Below are 26,103 nucleotides of genomic sequence, written 5' to 3' on the forward strand. Positions count from 1 at the left end.
CTTTGTGACTCGGCTGATAGAAACCAAGATGCTTTGTTCCCCCTCCCCTTCAAAAACAAAATTCCAGGGAGTTTGACTCCCATTCAACTCCAGTTAGAGTAAGAGCTTTGCAGAATTCATTTCCATATAGATTTTGTGAAAGAACACTAAGGCACACGTCAGCCTCCAAGTTTTCTGTAGTACAGCTTATTTGCTGCATGTATGCAAAACCAAGTAACTTCACCTGATTACCTGCATTACAGATACTCACTCAAGCAGCATATGTTGACTTAATCAGTACCTTACATGTAACTGTGAGGCACGCTCACGTACCTTCATGGTATGTAAGCCTGCAGAAGAGGAAGGGTTCCTCATTGCCTTGTATTGGCAGCCAGGTAGAACTCTGGTTTTGGAGCTCTTCAAAATATGATGAGGCACATTACTTCCCTGATGGAGCCATTAAATGTTAATACACTAACAGCCCCTGAAGCATCATCCCACTGAGCAAAGCAGCACTTGAAATGAATCAATTGGCTTTGTGTTGGGTACTCAACACCTTTTTTCCTCCCCTTTCTTGATTTAGATTATTCCAGCATTAAGCCATCAGTGGGTTAAAGGAGTCTTTGACATTTTCCCACACATTAGAGACGAATCTCTTGGGGGTGGGGGTGTGTTCCAGGGCTCACATGTGCTGCTCCCCCATGCCAGCAGTGCTAACGTGCCATCATCCTCACTCCAGGGAGAAGAAAATGTAAATCCCAGGGTGTATTCTGAGAACTTCTGATTACTGTTTAGCAAGTTCACTGATCAGTGATTTTTTTCCCCCAGTTTTATGTTTTCAGTGCTATATACCTAAAAACCCTACTCAAATATCTTCTATAAAATGCCAAGAATGCTTACTCTGTTCAACAAATGCATGTTTACACAGACTTTCCTCCTCCCTGTATTCAAGTCTTACATAAATATTAAGTGTTCTCATAGAGCTCTTTTATGTGTATTTCAATAGAGAATCATATTCACTCAGTATTAAATGTAAGGTTGCATTGCAATAGATAGGCAAGTCCTCAAACTCCTGAGTATTCAACACGAAAATATTTATGGCGTTCTGATGGGCTTTAGTCTGTTTTCTTCCTCACTGGAGAAAACATTTCTGCACTTTGGTGTATCTGTTTGCATAGTTATGCTTTGTAGCAAGATAGAAGCAGAAGCAGTATTACATAGCAGGGTGCAAATTGGCTTTGTGTGAAGCTGTGAGTGGTTGGGAAATCCAGATATGTACCATGTTGAAGCTTTTTTTAACATCATGTATCTGAACTATAAGACTGTATAAGTTTAAAATGATTTGTAGGTGTATCAAGAATTAAAGAACTAAATGCCTTTCTCTGTACAAGTTCTGTGGGGAGTGCATGCAGGTATACTTGTGTCCCAAATTTTGAGTAAGAATTTAGCTAAAGTACATTGAATTTGCCTCACGTGGCAGTTGAGGTCCAGCTGGGATACACTGGGCAAGTTTGCTTCTTTCCCCCCCTCACCACCACATCTTGCCTACAACTACTTTTTCCATTATTTTCCAGGATTAATGCCATTAACTAGTTTGTTGTGCATACATGATATGGACTGAGGGTAAATCCAGGTATTGCCTCAACTCATCCAGTCAAGAGTGTGTGAAGCTGTGCCATAAACCTGCTCAAGCTTCTGTTGTTTTCTGTAGGGAAACAGGTGTTGCACCTCATCATCCCAGCCAGGACAGCAGCCATGTGCACAGGGCTGTTCCTTCATTTGCCTGTACTTCAGGCAGAAACATAGTTCAATTCCCATAGAAATCATCACTTACTAAGTAAAAGGCCAATGCTGAAGGGAACATGAAAGCTATAAACTTAATTCTCTTTGAGCAAACACCTCCTTAAAGAGCAGTTAATGCTTTATGGGAAATGCAGAAAGCGAGTGTACTTGAAAGAACAAGCTTAGTAAACTTTAGGTTTTATAGTGAGCATAGGAATACAGTGTTATAAAATTAGCTTAATTTCCCCCCTCCCAAAGTGGAGTAGGTATCTTTTAGCTGCATTTCTGTTGTTCCTTCTCTTTAAAAAGAGATCATTAATTACAGTTCAAAGCAATAGTTTCTGTTCTCCCTAATAAAGCTCAGTAGAAGAGATATTAACCCTTCATTCACAGGCTAACATTTTTGATTTGACTATACATAAGGACTAGTATAGTTTTGTTATCTAAAAAGCGTTGTACTTTGACTTCGTGTAGGATTTTAGACTTTGTTCAATGTTACTATTTAACTAATGCCTAGATGATGGCAGGTGGAAGCAAGATTTTGCTTCCTGCTGGGCAAGAGAAAATTTTAGATATGGCCAGAGAAACAATGACATTGTTTGGATTTCAGTCTGTGGAAGAGCTGTGCTGCAAATACACACTTAAATTACTACTATGAGGCAGGAAATTGAACTCCCCAAATGCATACCTTCTTTTTTTCCTCCCACCCTCTTTTGGCCAGTGAACATCTCTTACCCAGCTCATCTCCTTACCAGAGAAGGATCAGTGTTGATGCAAGAGTGAAGAGGAAACAGTGCTGAGGAGGGAGGAACCGCAGGAGGACCAGCTTAGTTCTGCTTAGCATGAAGTAAAACCACGAGGCAAGCAGTTGGGGGTGAGGAGAATCCCAGATTGACTTTGAGTTCAAGGCTTATCAGGCTGTGCCAGAATCACTAATTTGTGGGGAAAACCTTTGGATCTGATTTTTGAGTAAAGTTTTGGATTACATGAAGAAGCTTCAAGGTTAAAGGCACAAAATTACAAAGGAATGATCTGCTATGAACATCCAGTGTTAGAGTTTGGAGAGGGGGGAAAAAGGCCTCACAGGTTATAAACATCTCATTAGATTTTTGATTGACTGACTGGTTTTACTGTCTAGTAAACATAGTTCTAGTACTTTAGCCTCTCCTATTGCTTTCAACAGATGCAGTATGTGTCTTCTGCACTGGCAAAAGGAAAACACTTCAGTTATCTGCTTACTTCCAACCTTATTAGACTTTGATTTCTATAGTTTATTTACAGTTTTGACATAAAAAGAAACAAATTTCATTATGCACTCAATCAGATGTGGTTTTACTTTTACTTCTCCTTTCCAGAAGCTTTTTGGTCTACATCAGTTTTAGCATTCTCAAGGAATGGAGAAAAGGAAGCAAGAAGTTCTCAGCACATGTCAAAGAGTTTCAGAAGCAGATTCCTGCTGCTTCAGCCTAGTGTGTTGGTATTTCTAAGGGTACTCACGTATCTGTAAGTAGGCTTTGCAGAGGCTCTTTCACATACGCTGCAGTAGTTCTTTCAGAATAATGGATTCAGTCAGAGGAAGTTAAAATGGTATCTGAATATTAACTTACACTGCTTTCATTGGTTCAGTGTTTTATATAGAGCTTTAGAATAAAAGTTTCCTTTGCCTGGTTTAATGGCTGGTATGGAAAATACTATATAGTATTTTCCATAGAAAATGGAAAATATTTAGAAAATATTTTATGAGGAACTTAACACTCATAGTAAACTTAATACTTGAAGGGTGGATAGTAGATTTGGCTTACAGGAGCTGCCTAAAGCATTTAACTTTGAAAAAGAAGTCATTTATCTGTGGTGTTTTGGATGTAAACCTGTAGTTTTTTATTCTCTCTTTTAAGAAGAAAGGCTTTACTTCAGTTAAATCATGCTTCATGCCATTTTCTAATTCCATAAAACTAGCAAAAGGGAAGGACAGGAGGAAGAAAAAGCCATCCTCTTCCCTACTTTGTCACTCAGAGCAGTTCTCCCACACTATCACCCCTCTAGTTCAGAGGCATTATTCAGTGATACCCTTCTAGAGTTGTTTGGATCATTAGCTGCCTCATAGCCCAGTTTCCACCTTTTATTTTGCTCTAACATAGGAGACTTACCATGCCCTGGGGCTGTGGTCCTTTCTCATCCTTCCCTGGAGAGTAGTGCAGCAGAAACAGCTTGGCCCTTAGACAGCTCTTCCTTTTTAGGCCACTAACTTTCCCTTAGCCTGCACTCCCAGTAGCACTGCTGCTTTGGCTATAAATGCTCTTCAGCAGCAGAGCAGCCCCTGCTTAATGGAGCAGCACACCCACTCACACAGCTGCTGGTAATCACAACTCTTTTCCAGGACAGTTCTATAGAACAGCTCGCCTGGCTCTTAATCACCTGACTGCACTCATTGCTTTAACCTGGAGAGTTGGGCAGCAATTGGCACAGGTGCAACTCAACCCTGTGGGAATTTGGTTTGTCTCTAGTGATCTTGAGAGAAGCCCAAATCATCATCAGTTTGTTGCATTAGTCACCACTGTCAGCACTCCTAACAGTTTGGCCTCTCTTGACTTGGCAATCTTCAGTATTTTTCTTCCCTTTGTTTCTCTTTTTGCTCTCTTTCTCTCAGAGCCATTCATGTAAACAAAGGCTTAAAATTGTGTCCGTGTTGAAGGTTCCCAATCTGATTTCCTGTGTCAGATAGAGCTTTTTGCTCTTGACATCATCAGCCTGGTTTAGCTCAGCTCCTGTAAGGTTAGGAGTGTTAATTCTGCATTGGGATTGAGTGACTGGGGTAGGAGTGGGCAGCTGTCCTCCTCGTCAACTCTCAAGCAATTTTGTGTTTCAGCTTTTAAATTTAGTTCTAACAACCTGGTACAACATAGTAAACAATTTAATTTGCTTTTAAACATCATTACATGCCCTTCACTGCATGAATTTTGGTTGCGTGGAATGCATTCTGTTGTCTGTGTCCTGTCGTTGTTGATAAACCGTTTCTCCCTTGCCAACTAAGTGGTGTGTGTAACAGCTGAATATTCAGTGGTGCTTTCCCCAGTCTGCTGGTGCAACTGAAAATTACAGGTGGTGTAAGCTCTTTTGAAAATGAGATGTAAATGATCGCTGTGTTAAGCTACATTATTAAAGCTGCACTTATCAAAGGCTTTAAGGATGTCCAGCACCGTTTTTATGCCTCTTAAAATCGCTTTAGTCTGACAAAACCATATCCCTTCATCTGACGTTTACCTCAGCAGGTTCTAAATTTGGAATGGGGAAGGTGGAGAAAGAAGAGGAGACAGTGATTTGCAGAAAGCAGTGATTTATCCAACTACTCCCTGCTGTGCAGTTTTGAAATATAGTTCAAGATATCACATTTGTGTTCTTTGGTGGCCAGCATGACCCACATTTACTCTGGCTGTCAGGGCCTGGGAAATCTTCAGCTCTACCCGATGAATGAAGGTGCACAAAGATCTCGTGGGGTGCCTTCCCACGTCAGTGCTGCACCTCAGAGCCAGCACTGCTCCTTGAGCATGGCTGCCCAGTCTGCACTTGCTGCTTTTTCTGCTGTGGGGTGATCCTACGCTTAGGCTTTGCACTTTGAAATGCAGCAGTGGGAAAGGGAAATCTGTCAAACAGGAATGCTGAGAACGGGTCAGATGGTGACACTGGCAGGACGGGCTCACCGATATCCTGTGTTAAAACCTGCGTTTTACCTAAAAAACCTAAATCCTGTGTTAAATCTCATCAGTCGTGTTACCGTGCATTAAAAAAACCCACTGGAAAAGTATGTCATCCTCTTTTGGTAGCAGGGAGGCCATGTAGCGCTGGTACCAGCAAGTCTGTTAATTAGTGCATGTGATTGACTGTGCTCTGGGGAGCATTCGCATTTCCGTACTGAATGAGATTTCTGTCTCTAGTACTACCTGCTTTCGTTTTTAGAAAGTGGAGCACGTTTATTAAGTGCAGGAGATGCAGGAAGAGAACGCATCAGAGGGGTGAAGGAGGGGAATGCTGCCTGGAAAGGCACGGCGACAGCGCTTTGTGGTGACAGCCTTTGTGAAAGGCGTGCTCATTTGTAGCAGTTTCAGAGGAGATGCTGTATATATTGTTTTGCCATCTAGGATTGCACTCATTAAATAGCTACTACAAGGTAAAGTTACACTTTTACCTTTCTGGTGATTTTCAGTTCAGTCTTACCTATTTTAATTAGCTTCGTTTAAAAGCATAACACCTAATGATTTTAGCATCCTCAGATCTCAGGTATGGCCATTCTATAAGGAACCCATCCCAGCTGCTATTTATAATCTCAGAGCTTTACCCAGAATTCACTTCTTAAAGAGGAATTTCTTTTCTCTGGGTGGAGCTGATTCTGCCCAGCAGTGGGAGTGGGAAAGGGAAGAGGTGTGGATCAGTAGAAGAGCTGTTGCATTACAGTAAGCAGTTGGCACTAGATAACTTTTGTTTTAATGAAGTCACGTAATCAGCTGTATTTTGTTTTTTAATGTATGTAGTAAATAACTTCCATTAAATAAATGGCAAGTAGGTCTGGCTGGTGGCCTGGGGAGGATTATTGTTAATGCTCCAGTGAGGTGCAGTGCTTTTCTGATGTACTCAGTTTGCCCAGGGCTGAAGAAAAGACTCGATAGAAAGCCTTGCTAGGTGTGATAACTGGGTGTTATCAGGGTGTCAGCTTCTCTGCATTACTCTTATGTGTTTTGCTCTAGTAATTGTATCGCTTTGCTTCTAACATATTTGTAAATATGTTTTGAGTGACTGATGTTCAACTTATTGCGCATAAATCACTTTTGTGGTTCATGGCTTGTGCTTCTTGGTGTGGATACTTCAATGTAAGATGGGGAACTTTGCCATGAAAGCTCTTATGTATGCATGGAACTGTGCAATAGTGTGTTTTGATTTGTGGTAAAAATGATGTATGTTGGGAGTCCTTTGTAACCTTAAAACATGCAACTAATGGGTAAGCTAATACAGTATTTATATAAATCAAGGTACGTTTAAGCTGTTTTCCCTTTTCAACTGACCGAATCCCGACTATATTATTTGTGAGGTGGAAAGAAAGCAGTACTGCCTTTTTCTCATTCCTTCTCTGTCCTCGGAGGTGGTACTGGTCTGCTGCCATACAGGAATGCTGGAGGGAGGGCTCTGCCTAGGAATTTTTGGCAGTTCTCTTCCACTGTCCAGGCTGGGCTGTGGTAATGAAGAAGCACTGACCAGAAGTGTTTCTGAGTTTCTTATCAGGAACAATGAGGAAGAGAGTGAGAGAAGTTAAGATCAGTTAGATGCTTAACGGTAAAACTTAAGAAACTGATCAGAATCTCTACGTTAGAAATAATGTTTTTAGACTCAGAAGAGTAGGCTAAGGCTTGGATTGCAGTGCTGTTGTTCTGCAGACTTGAAGAATTGAGGATCCTTTTAGAAACATTTTCTTGGTTACTGAATTTGTGTCATGCGTTGAGAATTGCAGTAAGCCTGGAAGTGATGGGTAGACAAGAATAGTAGCAAACATTTTCTGTAGTTTGTGCGAGGTGTATGTAATGTGGTGGTGGTGGTGGTGATCAATTTCTGAAGTCTCGTTGTTAAAGAATTTGGATATGGTTGTTATTCTAAGCAGCTTTCTGACCAGCTAGGAGAATGGAAAGTCTAAAAGTTTCTTTGTCTAGCTGTGGTTGCTGGAGGTTTTGCTTCTGTAGGCCAGTGGCAAAGGAGACTGCGGTGTGATGGGGTGTTTGCAGAGCAGTACAGGGGTGTACTCATGAGGGGTGTCAGATAGAATGCTTGTATTGCATTACAGACATGGTTAAATTATTGGGGGCTGGGGTTGGATCTTTGCCTGTCATTCTAGTATAGACTTATAGATAGATGCAGATTATCTTTACATATTTGGATTGAATATCCAGTACAATACCTAGGTGTAAAATGGAAATTACCTTTTAAAGAATTCTCACTCTAACATGTCATAATCCTTTGTTGTTGTGTATCGACAGGAATGCCCAAGGAAAAGTACGATCCACCTGATCCACGGAGGATGTACACAATTATGTCCTCAGAGGAAGCAGCCAACGGAAAGAAATCACACTGGGCAGAGTTGGAAATAAGTGGTGAGGAGCTGGGGAATGATCCTCAGTTAAGGTTTCAGTGCATTTTAAGAGCAGCCTGCACGGTATGAGCTTCAACGAGAAACATAGGGAGTATGAAACAGCTGTAGGAAAGAAGTTCTAAGCTCGGTGTGGTACGTTCAGTGGTAAACTGAAGAAGCGATAATAAATTGAAGCTTTAAGCTGAAATTTTGATTAAATAAGGAATTTCTTTAAAAGATTGGCATTTCTAAGTGGCTGTTCAATAGAGAAATGTATAGAAAGCAAATAGGACTTCTAATTGTGAAGACTTTCCCTTCCAGATCACTGAATCTGTGTCTTGCTTCAAGTGCCACATGTCTTTACATGTGAATTTCAGTACTTACTCAAAGGTTACAGATGCAGAAACCTAGTTAAATGCTGCTTCAAGAAGCATTAATTTAAACTTGAATATCCACTTGGACATCTGCTACCTATGCATAGGAAATGCATTAAGTAATAGCTCTTTCCTTTCATGCTTTGTGATCTTACTATAGTCTGATTCCAGCCAAGAGAAACATAGGTGGTGAAGAGAATATATAAATCCTTTCAGCTCGAAAGGTTTCTTTGATCACAGTCACCTGTTTGCCTTTAGAGGCTAGGAGAGAGGGAGGAGTTGTTAATGCAGTTTTTAAAAATGCAGAGAAATACTGATTTGTACTTAAAAACCTTCCAAAAAAATTATTAATGAGCATCACAGGAGAATGAATCCTTGAAGGAATTGTATGCATTTGCCTTGCAAAGTAAAATGTGGCAGTGTCTTTGTTCCATTAATGATCACGCTGTCTTTTCCTTGCAAAATACTTGGTCATCTGCTGCAGAAAGCCACAAATGCTTTAATTGCTCTTATTGAAATCTCAGAACTCTTAGCGGCAGGCTTTTGTGTCCTAGTCACTCTCTTGTAGCTCTCTGGCAATTACACCTGCATTAAACATTTTGTTACCACGGACTGCCTTCCAGATACACATGTATCAGTGTAGCTTTCCCCAGGCACTGAATGTGAGCTGTTTCCTTAAATAGTGTTCTTCATAATAAAAGGAATTACTATGTGTACCTGTTGGTGTATTTATTAACGATGCTGTTTTTAACGCTGGGCTTTTCAAAGGCTTTAGCACTTTTTTAACCTTAGAGAAACTGATGGTGATGCTCCTCCTTCAAGTTGGCAGTTAGGTGATTCTTGCAAATGAAAAAGGGCTCCTCCTGAGGAAAAAAAATCTTGGAGGGAAGAAATGTTTTGAGACCTTCTTCTGATTATATCTCTCGCTGTTTGCATGCTGCGATGTAAGAGCCTTGATTCTGTAACGCAAATCCGTGTTTCCACCTTTCAGTTTAGACAAAAATGATACCTTTTAAAAAAATCTCTGGCAGTGATGTATGTATTCTGCTTTCAGTTGAAGGCCAGATGGAAATCCGTGTTCTCAACCAAGCACTTTGGTCACTCCAAATATAGTATTTCTGCCTGTTCCTGGCTGGATGAATGCCACAGAACAAAGATCTTTGGTTTGAAAGATGTTCCACAGAAATAAGAGGAAAATTGAAGAACCATCTTATATCCCAAATATAAACAGCAATTGAAGAAATGTTTCTTAAACGTCTATTAACTGTTGAGGGGATGGTCAGTAAATAGGTCTGTTGTTCTGTATGGAACTTGAGAAAAGGCAAAAGCTCAGAACTGAAGTCTGCATTGTTTTTGCCCGATCAGTACAGCAGTGCTTTATTCTTTGAACCTATAAGATCAGTGATTCATTGATTTTATTTTTTTAATGTTTCCTTCTTTACCTTCCTTCCACAGGGAAAGTGAGAAGCTTAAGTTCATCGTTGTGGACGCTGACCCATTTGACAGCTTTGCATCTCAGTGACAATTCCTTATCCCGTATTCCTTCAGACATTGCCAAGCTTCATAACCTGGTGTATCTGGACCTGTCCTCTAATAAAATCCGCAGTTTACCAGCAGAGCTCGGAAACATGGTGTCACTCAGGTATGTGAGTTTTAACAGGAGTTTAACTCGTTCAACTATTATCTTTGTAGAAGTAGCTTGGGTTTTGGCATAATAGAGATGTTCTAGTAAGTGAAAAGCATAAACAAATTCCCTCTTCCTGATTTTTTTCACTGTTCTCCTGTTCTGTGATACCCTGTTCTGATGTGTGGCATCATATATCTGTAATGAGCTCTAGAAGTGCTCAGTTTGACAGCAGTCTCCCATTTTATGACTTTCCAAGTCAGGTTTCCATTCCTATGCATCTCTTTCTAAACTCTTTTACAAATCTTTCTGGAGTTATCTAAGAAATACTGATACACAGAAAATTGCCTTTATTGCAATGTAGGAAAAGGGTCCAATTAAACATTCACAGTTGTATTAACTACTGTTTTTCCTATTTATTCATTATTCCTAATAATATTAGTTTTTATTCTCTGGGTTTAATAGCGAATGCAACTTTTCTAATATCATCTCTTTCCCACCTTTACTATATTACATTCCTATGGAAATTAAGGAGGAAAAAATATCTACTGTATGCAACTTTTTCACTGAATTTTACAATGTTTAGCTCCTCAGAGTTTTCATGGAATGATACCTCCTTTTGGAAGTGAAACACAAGTAATGAGCATTTGTGTTCTATAGTTAAGACTGCAACATTTCATTTTGTTTGCAGAACACTGTTGTGTAAACACATAAATGACATATAAAGGTAAATATCTACAAGCAATAGACTTCTGCTCTTGACCAGAAAAAAAAAAGCCTTATTGTTAGGTTTATATCCAGCAATTTACTTTATTAATTATAATTTTGAAGATGTTTATGGTCAGATCTGTTGACCAGAGAACTCTGAGTGTAAAAGTAACTAGAATTTTATTGGAAGTAAGAAGGAGTGATGGACCACCAGCACAGCTTTATGAAACTGGAGGCCAAGCAAGTTTGCACATAGAAATATTAGTCATTGAATTTTATTCTACTTTAGCAAAGACCACTTTGTTGAGGAGGATTAAATTAGCTGATGAAATTGTATCCAAAAGCTCGAATTCCAAAGTAGTTCACATCTGAATCTATGATAACTTTCTTCTCTCCTTTTATCTACTCTTCAGATATTGTAATCTAGCAATCCTAAATTTACTGGTACATGCTCAAGTTCATCTTTGTATTTCATCAGCATCCTTTCATTTTCATCAGTCTTTTTCTTTCCTTCTACTGTGCTGCTATAAAATTGATACTCACTACCTGAAGTTAGCTTACCCTTGCATAGTCATCAGTAGTTTCAAAAGATACAATGCCATCTTCGCAACACTTTCCCAATTTATTCTGACTCTGGAGGTTCAGCTCTGCCAAGTCCTCGACCTCTTCAGTAGAGAACGATAAAGCTCGTGAATGTGAGATGTGTAGCTAAGGCCACGGGTCAAACTAGAGTTCTATTTGTGACAAAAACGTAGCACTGAAATCCAGATCTCTAGACATGAAGAACTAGTGCATTAATCCACTGCGCTCTCTCTGTCCTCAGTAATTGCAGCTGATCCATGATTTCTTTTCACTGTGGTGAAAGTGAAGAAAAATCCGTAAGTGCATCCTGTGTGATAGCGCTCTGCAGGTCTCAGCTGTGCTGTGGTTTTACGTTTCAGGCTGGCTCTCACTGCAGATGCTTCCCATAGGTTCTGGGGAGTCATTCAAACTAACTGTAATTCAGCACGGGGCATTGCTAATATCCTGAGCCACAGAAACAGTTTGTGCTCTCACACTTCAGGATCGGTAACAGGTCGTACAGCTCCCACGTCTGGAGAGCGGTTTGGGCTGCGTGGCAGAGCTCGTGGCATCTCCCTTTTTACTGCAGGTACTTGAAGGAAGAGGTGTCAGGGGGAGCAGTAAGATGTCTGATCTGTGAGGAGACAGGAAAAATAACTGTAACATGCTAGCTTGGAAAGCTCAGATCTAAAACAGATTCTCTTGGTACACTTGAAAGAACTGGCGGAATTTGCTGTGATCATCCCTTCTGTACAGCAGGGGTTCCATGCATGCATAGAGCATTAGAGAAACAAGTTCTTTCATCCAAGAGAGAAATGGTGATGATATTTACTACTCTGCCTTTCTTCCTTCTCACTCATTTTCCACTAGAAGATTGAGAACTATGGTTTTTTGTAATTCGTATATAATCTTTTTCTAATATTTTATTTTATTTTTTAAAAATTTTTTTAGAGTTTAGTGGTGCTTTGAAAAGCTGTTGTAGGAAAAAAGGCTTTCCTAAAGAATGAATTAGGGGCCTTTTAAAGTCATATGGAATGTTAAAAATAATAATTAAAAGTAATTAAAAAAAAATTAAAAATTGTATCTATTTGAATGTTAAGTGTTTATGGAACTGCTGAGAACTGTTGGGAGTGTTGATGTTTTCAGATATTTTTTCTGTAAATAATATCATAATATCTTCTCTTTTTTTTTTTTAACCTGCTGTGTGTCTTGTTCATACTTAAAACCCCAGAGCAACACAGTGGGCTTCTGAGTTAGGCTGAAATATGTGTTTTCAACTGTAGGATTTTCATATTCCAAAGAAACACCAAAGCAACTACAGACCAGGTGTTAGGTGTGTTGTAGCTGTCAGTTAGCTGAGTACTGGCTTGCCACTTCTAGACAACCAGCTGATTAAAAACAATCTCCTCCTTTATCTTCCACTGCTCCATGCCACTTCAGTATTGGTGAAATGAACCCCTCTATTCTTCGCACCCTTTCTGAATCTTTGGAAGTCAGTGCTGGGGAAGGACCAGATAGAGCTGACTTTTGCAAGGCTAGAAGAAGAGATGTTTCTTTCCTTTTCAAATGCAGTCTCATAGAAATCTGAAGGAAGCAAATTTGATTGGAAATTGTGAGCAAAGTCTTCAACTTAGGTTGGGATGATTCTAAGAAATTGGAAAGCTTGCTGAGTAGTCCATTTTTCTCTGCCCAATTGATTGGAATGTCAGAATTCCAGGCATAAATTCTGCTTTTGTGTTTGTTCTGCAATTTTGGAAGTTAAAAAAGGTGTATTTTGTGTTATGAAAGCAGTGTTGCTGAGAGACTTTTTTGTGTGTGTGTGTGCCTGGAAATGCGTACGCAGCAGATCAGTGTGCACTTTGCTTGTGAGACAAATGCAAGCAGCTTAATGGAGAGAATGAACTACCTGGGAGGCATGCACACTGCTTTTTTTATGAAGTGTAAACCAGTGTTCTCAAGAGACCTTAACCAAAAAGAGCTGTAACTCCCTGCACTAACACAGTAATGTCCAAGCTCTAGTAGTACTACCATGGTCCTGAATTTTTTGCTTACTTGTTTTCTGGAATATAATTTTCTTTTATTTGGCCTTTAATCACAGCTGAGCTGGTTCATGGCCTGGTTTGCCAGAGCTTCTACTGCTTGATCACTGTAGTTACTAAATGCTTTAGTAATTGTTGATGTTTATCATATTTCTGTCTTGTTAAGATGAGCTTCCCATTCACCTGCTTTCCTCCTTCCTTCAGTTGATACCCATTCTGTCTGTGCCTGTGTGAGTACAGCAGAATCCCCCTAATGCTGTTCAGTGCTCAAGTTTGTTTATTTTTTTCTTCCTATGCTGTGGTTTGTTAGTATATTGTTTCTCTTTTAGTAACTTGTACTATAGGCTGCTGAAGACAAACTGAGGTCTGTTTTCAGCCCTATATGATTGTTACTCTGTCTACAGGGAACTACATTTAAATAACAACCTGTTACGAGTTTTACCTTTTGAGCTGGGAAAACTGTTCCAGTTACAGACTTTGGGTCTGAAAGGTATTACTACTTTTTCTTGGTATCTGTGCTTTGTTTAATGATGTCTCTCCTGCAATATAAGGGCTGTAGACTGCTAATTCATGAATGTTTCTGAGCAGCAGTCCCAGATGTAGCTGCTTACTCCGCTTTTATAAGCATTGTTTAGTAATTGTTAAAGAGAGGAACAAGAGTCACTTGGGTGAAATCCTCCAAGTGTAAAGAAGCTTCTCCTCTTTCTGCAGAGCGAGAAGCTTTCTGTTGCTTGTGCAGGAATCGGATAAGGTGCTTGTTTCAGTAACAGGCTACATTAGCAGTATTTTGTGGGATTGAATACCTGAGATTTGAAGCTTGTTAGATAATAGATTTAGTATTCTTTCTCAGTGATGCTGGCTTTTAACACTGATAAGTAAATTCATGCTGGTTCTGTATCCTTCATTCAGCACTTCTGTAAATGTGATTGCAGGAAATCCACTCACACAGGACATTCTGAACCTTTATCAGGAACCAGATGGGACACGAAGGCTACTGAACTATTTGCTTGATAATTTGGCAGGTACTGCAAAAAGAAGTAAGTGATCATTCTTAGAAGATCTATTCCTGCTGTGTGAAATAAATGTGATTATCACTTTTGTCTCTACTTGAAAATATTTCCATAGTCTCAACAGAACAACCACCTCCAAGGTCTTGGATTATGTTACAAGAACCAGACCGTACCAGACCCACAGGTACTGTAGCACTTCAAGAAATTCTTATTCATTCTATATCAAATGTTGATCTCTATTATCTGCCACTAAGATCTCTCATTCTTAAATTAACCAGTCATCTGCCCAGTGCTGACAGCCAGTTAGTTGCAGCAGTCCCATCCTACCTAGAACCTCTGCTTCAGATTCTGTTATAATTTCCTTTTAATTAGCATACTCTTCACAGAAACTGAAATTACTGTCCAAAGTGAGTGAGTTAGTTGAATTGTAACAGGCTTAACTGAGCATTTGTTGGAGAATAAAAAATGGAAGACCATGATCGTAATGCCTCAGAAAGGTAAAGATTTTTCTTTGAAGTTCCCTATGTGTCATCTGACTCTATGCTTTCTTGCTATTTGGTCTCAGGTTATGTTTAATTGTTTGCTAGTTTCTTCTGCATGAATTGTTTAAAATAAAGCCTTTTCTATTTACTAAAATGCGGCTTTTTCTGTGAAACAAAAGCAAATATTATGCTGCTGGGTTACCTGTAATCTTGCCCAGAATGTTTCATTATATCCCTCCTGTTCCAAATTAATGCTGAGAAGTAGATTTTTCCTTTTCTGTAAATTGTAAGGTTTTTGAAATGGAAATAAAATTGTGTTTTTATTTTACCTATACTTGTGTTTTGTGGGAAGGCTTCCTTGCCCTAACTGTGAATCTGTGAAATTATGTGGATCTGTTACAGTTGGTGGTACAAATTAGGATAAATGCACTAGCTATCCTAAGGTATGTAAAGTCCTCAAATAGATTATCTAAAATCCATTTGAAACGCCTTTTTCAAGGCTTTTCCCAGTAATGCACCACTTAATGTAAAGTACATTTTTCTGCAGTATATTGCATTAACCTTATGAAGAGTTGTTTTGATTTTTTGGTTTCTATGTATATGTTAGTAAATGGCTGCCAGAAATCCCAACCTGGAGGTAATTTATCCTCCTGGAAGGACTGAAAGATGCTTTTACAGTGCAGGTGCTGCGTTTTGGTTGCAGGACTTATCAATTCCTAAGTCTGCAGAAGACAATAGAGAAGATAATTGTATGGTTTTTTGTTGTTATTCTATCAGTATGTAAGCAACATTATTGTTCTGCAGCCTTGTTCTCTGTCATGTGTTACAACGTGCTGTGTGATAAATACGCTACCCGGCAGCTGTATGGCTACTGCCCGTCGTGGGCGTTGAACTGGGAGTACAGAAAAAAAGCCATTATGCAGGAAATCCTGAGCTGCAACGCTGACATCATAAGTCTTCAGGTAAAAGATAGACTGTAATTTCGTTTTCCCTTTCAATTCTCACGCGCTTGTTTCTCTGTATTAAATACGTTTGCTGTAAATGGTGTGTTTTCAAAACGCTCTAAAAATAAAAGGAAGAAAAGGAGTGGTGTTCAGGGCAGTATTTGCTGTTTGACATCAAAAGAATGCTTTTCAGCCCACACAGTTGGAATGTGAACCAGCAGCTGCTGATCAAAGAAGTGTATGTGGGGGTGTCTTTGTGTGTGCATGTGAGGGTATAATTGACACGTTTTCCAATAAAAGGCTTAGGATAATCATAACTCTGGGGATTACAGAAATTCATTTGTATTTTCTTCTTAAAGTACAAATATTGCTCTCAAATTTGTATTCTCCAGTGTACTTAATTCTTATGTGTGGTTTTTTTTCCTTAAATCTAATTTGGAACTGATTTACACTTCTGAAGAGTAAATAATATCAGTCTTGTGTGTTTTGGTAATAGTAGATTCATGGTGTGCTGTGTTCTGACTTTATAGGAGGTTGAAACTGAGCAGTACTACAGTTTTTTCCTGGTAGAATTGAAAGAACGTGGTTATAATGGATTCTTCAGTCCAAAATCTAGAGCTAGGACAATGTCAGAACAGGAAAGAAAACATGTTGATGGTTGTGCAATATTTTTCAAAACAGAAAAGTAAGTGATTTGATTTATAAAGCCTTTCATTGTGTCTTGCTCTTTTTCACACAATTTCTTGGGTCATTCTAAAGTCAAAATAATTTGGCATTGCTCACCCCTTTTGTAGCTGTTTGGTATTAACAAGTCATGAGTTCACTAAATTATGCTTCAAATACAGCCATTAGGCATTAAAGACGTTTGCGTTTTAATTCTTATTTAAAAAAAATAAAAATCTCAAAGACTGAATTAAGACTGCAAGCCATGGTCATAGCTTTCCTTCCATTCCTCTGTGTCCACAACGATGCCACAAGCAAGTATTTAGTTGCTATTAAACTTGCAAGTTTGAGCTTGAATCTTATATGGAATCAAAATGAAGCACTCTTCCAGTAGGTCTTCCTTCTTTTTACAAAATAAATGTTGTCATTAAAATCAGCTTGATATCTTAAAAATAACTAGGAGAACAGTATCCTTTTGATTTCAGTTAATGATGTCTATGAAATCATAGGATGGGCTGAGGCTTTCTTACCGTGAATGTGTTTGAGCTTTAGTTAAGAGGGGGATTTATCTAAAACATTTCCTTTGGTAACTGTCCACTGAAGGAAGCGTATCTGATGTTCCTCTTTCAGATTTACTTTGGTTCAGAAACATACTGTTGAGTTCAATCAACTGGCTATGGCAAACTCAGAAGGCTCAGAAGCTATGCTGAACAGAGTTATGACAAAAGATAACATTGGAGTTGCTGTGTTGTTAGAACTGCGAAAAGAATTGATAGAAATGTCATGTAAGTGCTGTTAAGTTTTTGAATGCACTGTATTTTATCAATGAACACAAAAAGCCAACTGTATCACCACTTGAACCTACACCTTTTCCTCAAATCCTCTTCGGAAATAAATTTCTCTGGGCTTGCAGTGTTTAAACTTACATTCACCTGTTAGATCCAATTTCCTTTTTACTGTAACTTTGTGCTGAAAAAAAAAAATAAACCTGCAGTTTGAGGGATTCTGCTTGGAGATGCATGAAGGTATCAGAGAATGAGTTGATCTCAGATTATTCCTTGTGCTTACAATCAACTAAAACACTTAGCACTTAGTATTACAAGAGGAGTTGTGTAGCCTTCTTAAACTAAATGCTAGTAATTCTTTTCAAGCAGCTGGTATTCTTTTTTTCTCCCCTCAAATGTCTTGTTTAAAATTGAACACAATTAAAGATGACAGTATTTTCTGTTGCTGACTATGCAAGGTAAATATTTAATTTTAAATTTTAGCCGGAAAGCCACATCTGGGGATGGAAAAGCAGCTCGTTCTTGTTGCTAATGCACACATGCATTGGGACCCAGATTATTCTGATGTGAAGCTGGTTCAGACTATGATGTTCCTATCCGAGGTAAAGAACATTATTGATAAAGCTTCTCGTAGTCTCAAGCCTGGTGTTGCAGGGGAACTTGGAACCATTCCACTTGTACTGTGCGCCGATCTCAACTCTCTGCCCGACTCTGGTAAGAGTACTACTCCTGTTGTTACTCTTTTCTCAGACTATTTCAAGTGTGTGACAATCCAAATGCTAAGGGCTCAATTTTTAAAGGGATTTTTAACCCAGGGAATATATTATTTGATATTACAAGGGCTAGAAGTGCTAAGAAAATAAAAAGATGGAACTGCTGCTTTTGTGAGTGACCTTTACTGCCTGTGCAGTACTATAGCTCAATTTTTGTTTTTCAGAATCATTTTGATTGTTATCTCAAAATACAGGAATGGAAAAGAAGAAAATGTCTTCCAAAATAACTTTCTGTGTTACAGTGCTGCTGATGACTGTGGGTTGTTTTTTACGATTGGTTTTAAGTGTGAAAATACATGTTCTTCTCTTTAAAGTTGCAACCATACAATCATTTTCTGCTGCTCAAATGTTTTAGGACTTCTAAAACTCAATACGTCTCCTATGAGAAAAGAATTCTTCAGTGCTCCTCAATAATGTGCAGATTTCTTTGACTGTAGCAAACTACAGAATTCAAGAAAAGAGCAAATTCAGTTTACCCCTTCTTGACTCTTTCTCAGGAACCAAATTTGAGTGGTGGATTTGAGCACCATCCTTCTTTCTTGTTGATTACTATATAGTTATCTCCATCCCCAGTCCACCTTCCTTTTGGCCTCTACTTGGCAACATCTTAGCCATTGCTATCAACCCTAACCTGATGCTATTGCTTAGCAGTGCTGGAAAAGGGATTCTCTGTGATGCAAAGAGAGCAAGTATTGGTGGTGCTTATTGCAGTGGGCAGTTCATGTCTGATTGTGCCTTCAGAACACTTAGTCACTTCTTTTAAATCCTGAACCCTAACACAGCTGTTCTGAAATTAAGAGGCACAATCATAGATATATATTTTTTAATTTTTTTTTTTTCCAGGCAGAATCTGTTCTGCTTTGTAGCCTCCTGGATTCCAAGAGTCATTTTAGCCAAGCAGTGTTGAAAGCTGAGATTTGTGTGTGAAGATAAGAAGTGGCCTATCAAGCACTATGGAATTTTACTTCCATCTCTTTTATCTTCCCCAACCCTCTCAAGACAGTCTGTTCTATTTAATTTTCTGGTTGTTTTTTTTTTTCTAATTAATGAATCAGTCTTTGTTCTAGGTGGATTTGCTCTTGAAACACATAGACACTGTCTTACAATATCTCTTTAAGATCAACTGCTGACTATATTGTGTGTGCTTATATAAAGCAGAAGATTTCACATACAGATCAAAGTAATCCGTGCACACTTGCTGCATGCTTGTTAATACCTTATTGTGTATCTGCCTCTCCTGATAGGTGTTGTTGAATACTTGAGCACTGGTGGAGTGGAAACAAACCACAAAGATTTCAAGGAGCTGAGATACAATGAAAGTCTTACTAACTTCAGTTGTAACGGAAAAAATGGAACAACAAATGGAAGAATCACACATGGTTTCAAGTTGAAGAGTGCCTATGAGAATGGTCTAATGCCTTATACAAATTACACGTTTGACTTCAAGGTAAGGACTTTGCTGTTGCTTTGAAAAAATTTTCCGTCTTTAAGTTTTATTAGTGGAAATCCAGTTAGTTAATTGTTTAACAAAGAAGTTAATGTTTAGGTAGCTAACAGTAAGTTCACCAAGTTCGTTTAAAACACATTTAGCAAACAGAATGCCTAAAACTTCCATCTCCAAAAATCAAGCTTTCCTTTCTCATATTAATATTATAGTAGTTCTGCAAGATCAAGGGCACTGTTATCCTTCCCTGTAAATAAGATGATGTATTCTAATAATCTAAGCTAAATGGAATAGTGGAATTTGGACAGTTAAGCTGCCAATCTCGAGGAAATAATGCATGCTACTGCTGGAAAAGAAAGATGGCTCTGTTCTTCAAATTACATTTCTCTGATTTTGAAGCTTTGTAGGAGAATGGAAATGAAAACCTCCAACAGGAGAGCAGGAGTGATGTGGGGTGGAATTTTCACTTGTTTTCCTAATCTGTACTACCCACAGGACAGGAAATAGAAGTCTCCCAAATTGAAGATAAACTGCAGCGAAGGAATGATAGCATTGCAGTTATTCCTAATACTGAATTCACCTTTTGTTTAGCAAAACAACTCGGGTAAAGATCATGTACTAATAATGCTGTTTCCCTTCTTGTTTTAGGGTATTATTGACTACATCTTCTATTCTAAACCTCAGCTAAACATACTTGGCATTCTCGGACCTTTGGATCATCACTGGTTAATAGAGAACAATATAAGTGGTTGTCCGCATCCACTCATCCCTTCTGACCACTTCTCACTTTTTGCACAACTGGAGCTTTTGCTGCCTTTCCTGCCTCCTGTAAATGGAATCCATCTCCCTGGCAGGAGGTAGTTAAGTACATTTTAGAGGGTAACCTCAATCAAACCTGTACAATTGTAAAATCTGAATATAGAGGAGTGAGGTATGGCCAACAGGGATTTTTTTCTTAATGATCTTAATCTTAAATCTAATTATTTGCTAAAGACATAGTAAAAGCCAGGTGCTATCAACAGACATAATTCTGAGCCCACTATACTTTGTATACAGTCGACAGCGATCGGTGCATTTGCACCTTTCTTTAATACGTTGCAGTTCACCTTCCTGTTTCTTTTATCCAACGTGACATTTTCATGCCTTGAAATAGGGAATTGTTATACAGTATATTCTCTTTGCACAGTTATCTGTAGCACTACTTTTTTGAGGCCAGTAGGAACATCCACAGAACATTCTTCCGTACTTCACTCCCTCCTTTTTCAGACTTGTTTGTAAAATATAGAATTTGAATTTAGCCTTTATTGATTGTATATGAACAACAGAAAACCTGATTTATGAAATTTTGTACTTTAAAAAAAAAAAATCAGATTTGGAAAATGATTGTATTGTAAACTAAGGCTAAATTTTTATCTGTTTTCATGTGTTACAAAGGCCAGCTCGTAAAAGAGGTTGACACAGGTTTTCTCTGCTAACGATTTGCACTGTTAGGGTTTTGTGAGCCCTTTTGTACTACTTCTTATGTTCAATTGAGAACGTTGCTTTTAAAATCCAAATCTATAAAATCTCAGTATCTTACAGAGGACTAAATACATTCTATTGGTCTCTGATTTAAAAAAGAGAAAAGCACGGAGTTCTCACAGAACATATAAGCTAAGCAGTGAATATAAGTAGACCTGTATGCATTGAAAGTTACTGCAGATGTGTATACACTCAGATATTTTTCTCATCTCTAACTTTAGAGGTAAAATGTAGGGATACTTGTGTATAGCTTCCTCATTTCTGTTTTAATACCTGTCCTATCTCCACTGTGCCTGCTTAAATTTGTTCTCAACTAGCACTGCCTGTGCATGCAGAGAGAGCCTGTGCATCCTCTTTTATTTTTTTTAAATAACGTTAACACTTGTGAAAATTTTATGAAGATACTTTTGTATAAGCTGTGGCATCTTCTTTTTTTCCTTTGTGAAGCATTGGGTATCACACTCTGAACATGTTCGGGTTATGGGTACACAGTTTCTAGCTTCTAATCCCGCGCACTGCTTCTTTCAGTGTCATTGCACAGTGCTCTGTTTCCCACTAAGAATTATCATGTGAATTCTCCTTAGTTTGAGTGTGTTCCTCAGTTTCAGAGTATAATTCCTTGATGAAGAAAATAGAACCCTTACGTTTTCTATTGATGAAGCAGTGTAAAAAAGAAACGCGTTTTCAAAACAGGTCCCAAAGACAATTCTTCAGATCATTTTTAAAGTGACCAAGTCTTATTTTTAAAGTGTCAAGACTAAAGTTATTGTGTACCCTCAGTGCCATTTGTGTCACGAAGCCAAGTATATAAAAGCTTATGAATTTAACTTGTGTCTTTGTAAAAGAGAGACGTTATCACCTCCTTAAAATAATACCACAGAAATAATCAATGTAAAAAAGAAAATAAATGGAGATAGAAAGCTTGATCTTAAACAGCTTTTGTTTCAGCTGCGGGCAGGGAAGCAAAAGGACACTGAGCATTAAGAGAACTTTCTAAATATTAAGAATTTTTATATATATGGGAGAGTGGATTGGTAATAATGATTCAAAATTTTATTAAAAATTAGTAAGCACACGAGTGTGCTCAGACCGTTCTGTTTTAAGCTGAGAGTGAACGTGACAAACAGTTCGGATATGTGAAATGTACATTTTTAAACTGCAGTAGAAGAAATTCTGATCTTGAATCCTTGTCTGGGACCTGATCTCCTGGGTTACTTTGTTTTCGTTTTAGTTGTGAAAACACCAAACACGTCCAGTTTATAATCAGTACATTGAAATGCTGGTAGTATTGCTGTAGTAGATTTAATGCGTAGTGTTATTTTTTTCTCGTTTTTTTTGTTTGTTTGTTTTGCTTTTTGTTGGTTATTATTACTTTTTTTTTTTTTTTTTTTTTTTGTAAAGTGTGAATAAAAAGTTTTACTCATGTTTCCTTAATGATGTCTTGGTAATGTACATCATGACCATTTCCAGTGAGGACGAGTGGATTTAGCTCGTCCAGCTGAGCAAACTGTTTTTCTTTTCTGAGGATCTGGATTGTGTATTGAGTCCAGAAAGCTTTACAGAAGGGGAAGGGAAGCACTTACTCATTTTGTATTTCTTAGAGGGGGGATAATTTTCTTTAATAGATTCTGGAGCTTGAGTGCACTTGTTAGATTGAAAAGGTTTGAGCTTTATCCAGTATGTGTTCTCCTATATTTCTTAGTCTTAAACATGTTTGAAATTATTACATCATTAAAATGTGGCCCGTGGTGCTTTTGGAGAGACAGCTGTCCCTGCTCAGTCACCTGGCAGTCTTCAGGGTCCATTTAAGTAACCATTTCCTTCAGCTTTTGTACTAGTCTATCAGATCCCAACTAAAGACCCACTGAAAACATTTAAGGCACTCCTTTGACTTCACTGGGTTTTAACTGGACTACACTCAGAGTGCATGTGGTCACTCGAGAGAGGAGGGAATGAGAAATACTTTGAATGCAGGGAAAGAACAGAAGGCACCAAAACGGAGCTGAGATAAACTTCTAAAGAAAATACATTCGTACGTCAAACAAATGTAACTCAAAACTCTCAATTTCCAGCTATAGCATAGAATAAGGCAATAAACCACGTCTTCACACAATCAAAACATTTGCTTCATAGTTTTTGACTTGAAATGATTATCTGCAGTATTTTATTGGAGGTGGATTTGGATGTTGCCATAATGTACCTTCAGTGTTCCTGTTGTAAAAGCACGTACTGCGAAAGCCACAGAACATCAGTGGGATTCGTTGAGGTTTGAGCAGGCTTTTTTCCACTTAAAATACGGTCAACCATATCTTGTCTACTTGTATTTACATTTGCAAAGAATTCTGGGAATCAAAATGTTAAATTGAGCATACCTTTAGCTAAGAGAATTGATTACAAGATTGATTACAAGGTGAATCCACAAGCTACTGCTTTAGAATGGCATCAATGGGGAGGGGTGGAAGGGGAAGGCGCGTCAGTCAGTGTCAGTGCATTTTGTAATTATTTTGTCCTTTTAGCTTTAAATTTGGCCAACGCTTGGACAAAACTGAGTTTGTTTAGAACGTTGTACGTAGGCATCTTTGGTGTAACTTTAGCAAGTCTCTCAAGTTTGGGTGTTTTGTGGTTTTGTTTGGTTGCTTTTGGTTTTCTTGAGCAGACTTAGGTTATTGTTTGCTTTTTCAGCCACAAGCTAAAATCTGTATTAAAGACAAAATGATTACGATGTCATTGGAAACGGCGACTAATTACACTGTAAAACTTTAAAAATAGTAATAATCAGTTAACTGCATAAGCAGCAAGCCTTTCTCATCCAGCCGGTCACAGTATTTGTTTAGTATGTTAACTGCTCTTCTTTTCTTTTGGTTGCATAAATTTGTAACACTTAAGTGTCTTGGTATGTTTAAGTAGTGTCTAAAATAGAATATCTTAGTCTTTATTCACAGTACTTCTGTATAACGTGTAATGCACTGGACTAACTCTTGTTTACCATTCATGTAACAAAAACCAGCACATTATCTGCACTAAGCTCAAAGAATGTTGCATTTGTCTATAGGCAGCTCTTCAATAAGATAAATGGGAAACTGAATATGGTCTGATGGTAAACAAGGGCTTTTACTGTTCTCTTCAGTGGAACTTTCTTCTTGGTCAAATTTTAACTAGTTAGTATTATATTTATATACAGGGTCTTCTTTTTCCTTACCAATGTATTTTCCTACTCATAGCTGACCAATAAATCCAATATCTGTTTCAAACCTTCTTGAAGTCTAATTCATATTTTAACTAAGTTCTGAAAGCTTTTTCTCGAGGTACACATGTAGCCAAAGTCAATGAAGGAAGCCAAGGGTAAAATGGAAGCAAATAAGCAATCTGATAATCCTGGGAAGCCTTTCCTGTACTGCGTAGAACTGAGGACCAAAAAACTTTGAATCAGTTGGGCTTGGATTGCAGAATCAAGAAGTGGTTAATAATGCCTCCAGACTTTGTGGAAAACGTGTCCAAACAAAATATGAAGCCTGTTATCCTCTGACCAGATTACACTGCAGCTCTGTGTCTTCATATCTAGCCATCCTCTGGCCTTCGCAGTAAGGCGTGTTGTGTGGCAGTGCAGGAGCCATGGGTTTGCTCTGTGACCCATCTCCTTCCTACCCCAGAAAGCCCAAGTCAAACCTAGGATCTGGCAACAGGAAGGAATTCAGAGGTTTCTCTTTTCATTAATGTACTGCAGAAGAGGAACAAAGCGAAGATTTCTTTTACCTTTCTTTTCAGAATGAGATTCAAGGTGACTTGTGTCTTTTATTCATGTATTTTCTCCTGCATCAGAGTGTATGCAGGTTTTAATGGCCACAAGGGCTTCAGTGACCAGAAGTGTGGTGTTTTGTTTTCTTGTTCCCATCACTAACTGCAGAAAACAGAATATTTTTGCTGTGTAAAGTACTGAAGCACAGACATCTCACGGACACTCCTGTGTCGTTTCAGAGCTCATACTCTGTGCTGGCCCTGCTTTTGACATAAATGGCCTTGTTCAGTGTTTCTATGAGTGCCGCTGACCTGTTTGTATTTTTAACATTCAGAGTTGAGAAGCAGCTGTAAGTCCTTAGCAGAACCATGAGTCCAGGAGAGATTTCTGCAATGATCTCGTATTTGAAATTCTCACCAACACGTTTGCTGTCTTGCCACTAGATGGTGCGTGCAGCACAGGCTTTATGTGCACAGGGAGGCAGAGGCATGTTTGAGAGCGGCACCCAGAAAGTGGGGCTCGTGGAATTATTCTTTAGAGTTCTTGCAGAAATTCAGGCCCAGGAACTAATGTTTTTCAGTTGGTTTGTTAACGTCCATGGCAATTTAATACTGGTTTTATAAATACAGCTGCTACGATGGGAATTAAAAAGACCTACTTTAATTACAGTTATTTTAACACAATGGAGTGCCAAATCTGGCCAGACTCTGAGTTACTGTCTCATGTGCACCAGCTCTTCAGAGAGGGTACAGAGTTATTTTATGGTGTGAACTTTCCAAAATGGTGCAGGTGAACTCTGCAGGGCATTTCTTACCTACTGCCATGGATGGTGGAGATGTCTGAAAACATCTGGAGTTGATCTGGGTGAGGGAAGGCAAAGAATCTGAGAACAAGGTAAGTGCGAAGGACAAGAATATGGAAAAATCTTACATCCTTAAAGGGGGAGTTTTATACTTGATTTTCATCTTGCTTCCTACCCAGAGGCACTAATTGTTCATTCTCTCAACATTCACCTGCATGGAAAGCAGTAAAGTTAACGAAGCAGTAGGGATCTTTGGTGTGTTTGAATATTTTCTTTTTCCAAAATAAGCCCTGTATTCCCATGTATTTCCAGTTTTAAAAAGATAGGAAGCTATGTTCTAGTTAAATCTTCTGAGTGTGCCTGTAGACAGTGTTCATTTATTATAGGAATGCTTTGTGTTTATTGTAATAAACATACATTACTTAAAATAAAAACCATTGGGTTTTAATGGCCATGAGGGTTTCAATTCTAGCTAGTTTTTGATGGGATGCTTTTTCTTCCTTTTTTCTCTCTCTCTCTCTAGTTAGAAAGAGCATTCAGAGTACAGGCTGCTCCTTCTGGGTCAGAGTAGTGAGTTAATGGCACTTTCTCTGCAGTAGCTGATGGTATTGGTGGCTCTTCAGAGGTTGCTCTTATTGGTTTTATTTCTTCTTTAAAAAAGAAGCAGACCAGTTAGTAGTCTGTGTTTTGGCCAGGGACACAGAGACTTTACCTCAACCTCTGAACCAACCTGGTCAGTGGGTTTGCCCACCCCAGCATCAGGACAG

The 26,103-nt window shown here is 38.6% G+C and overlaps 1 protein-coding gene across 3 annotated transcripts in view; it reads left to right on the top strand.

Moving 5' to 3' along the window:
- Nucleotides 1-24,049, top strand: part of CNOT6 (CCR4-NOT transcription complex subunit 6) — a 30,603-nt gene extending 6,554 nt beyond the window's left edge. Inside the window, exons 1-12 of one of the 3 annotated variants that reach the window (XM_042881489.1) lie at nt 6,174-6,209; nt 7,779-7,892; nt 9,700-9,886; nt 13,581-13,666; nt 14,109-14,213; nt 14,302-14,370; nt 15,473-15,630; nt 16,143-16,297; nt 16,906-17,060; nt 17,544-17,774; nt 19,078-19,280; nt 19,926-24,049. In XM_042881489.1, coding sequence (XP_042737423.1) covers nt 7,781-7,892; nt 9,700-9,886; nt 13,581-13,666; nt 14,109-14,213; nt 14,302-14,370; nt 15,473-15,630; nt 16,143-16,297; nt 16,906-17,060; nt 17,544-17,774; nt 19,078-19,280; nt 19,926-20,138 — 1,674 coding nt within the window. In that variant the 5' untranslated portion in view covers nt 6,174-6,209; nt 7,779-7,780 and the 3' untranslated portion in view covers nt 20,139-24,049. Of the gene's footprint in view, nt 1-6,173; nt 6,210-7,778; nt 7,893-9,699; nt 9,887-13,580; nt 13,667-14,108; nt 14,214-14,301; nt 14,371-15,472; nt 15,631-16,142; nt 16,298-16,905; nt 17,061-17,543; nt 17,775-19,077; nt 19,281-19,925 lie in introns of those variants that run through there. The other 2 variants (XM_042881488.1, XM_042881490.1) reach the window with 2 other exon arrangements.
- The last annotated feature ends 2,054 nt before the right edge of the window (nt 24,050-26,103 follow it).

The sequence above is a fragment of the Lagopus leucura genome, unplaced genomic scaffold, assembly GCF_019238085.1.
Source record: "Lagopus leucura isolate 7727_CA_CO unplaced genomic scaffold, USGS_WTPT01 Super-Scaffold_100030, whole genome shotgun sequence".
NCBI lineage: Eukaryota > Metazoa > Chordata > Aves > Galliformes > Phasianidae > Lagopus > Lagopus leucura.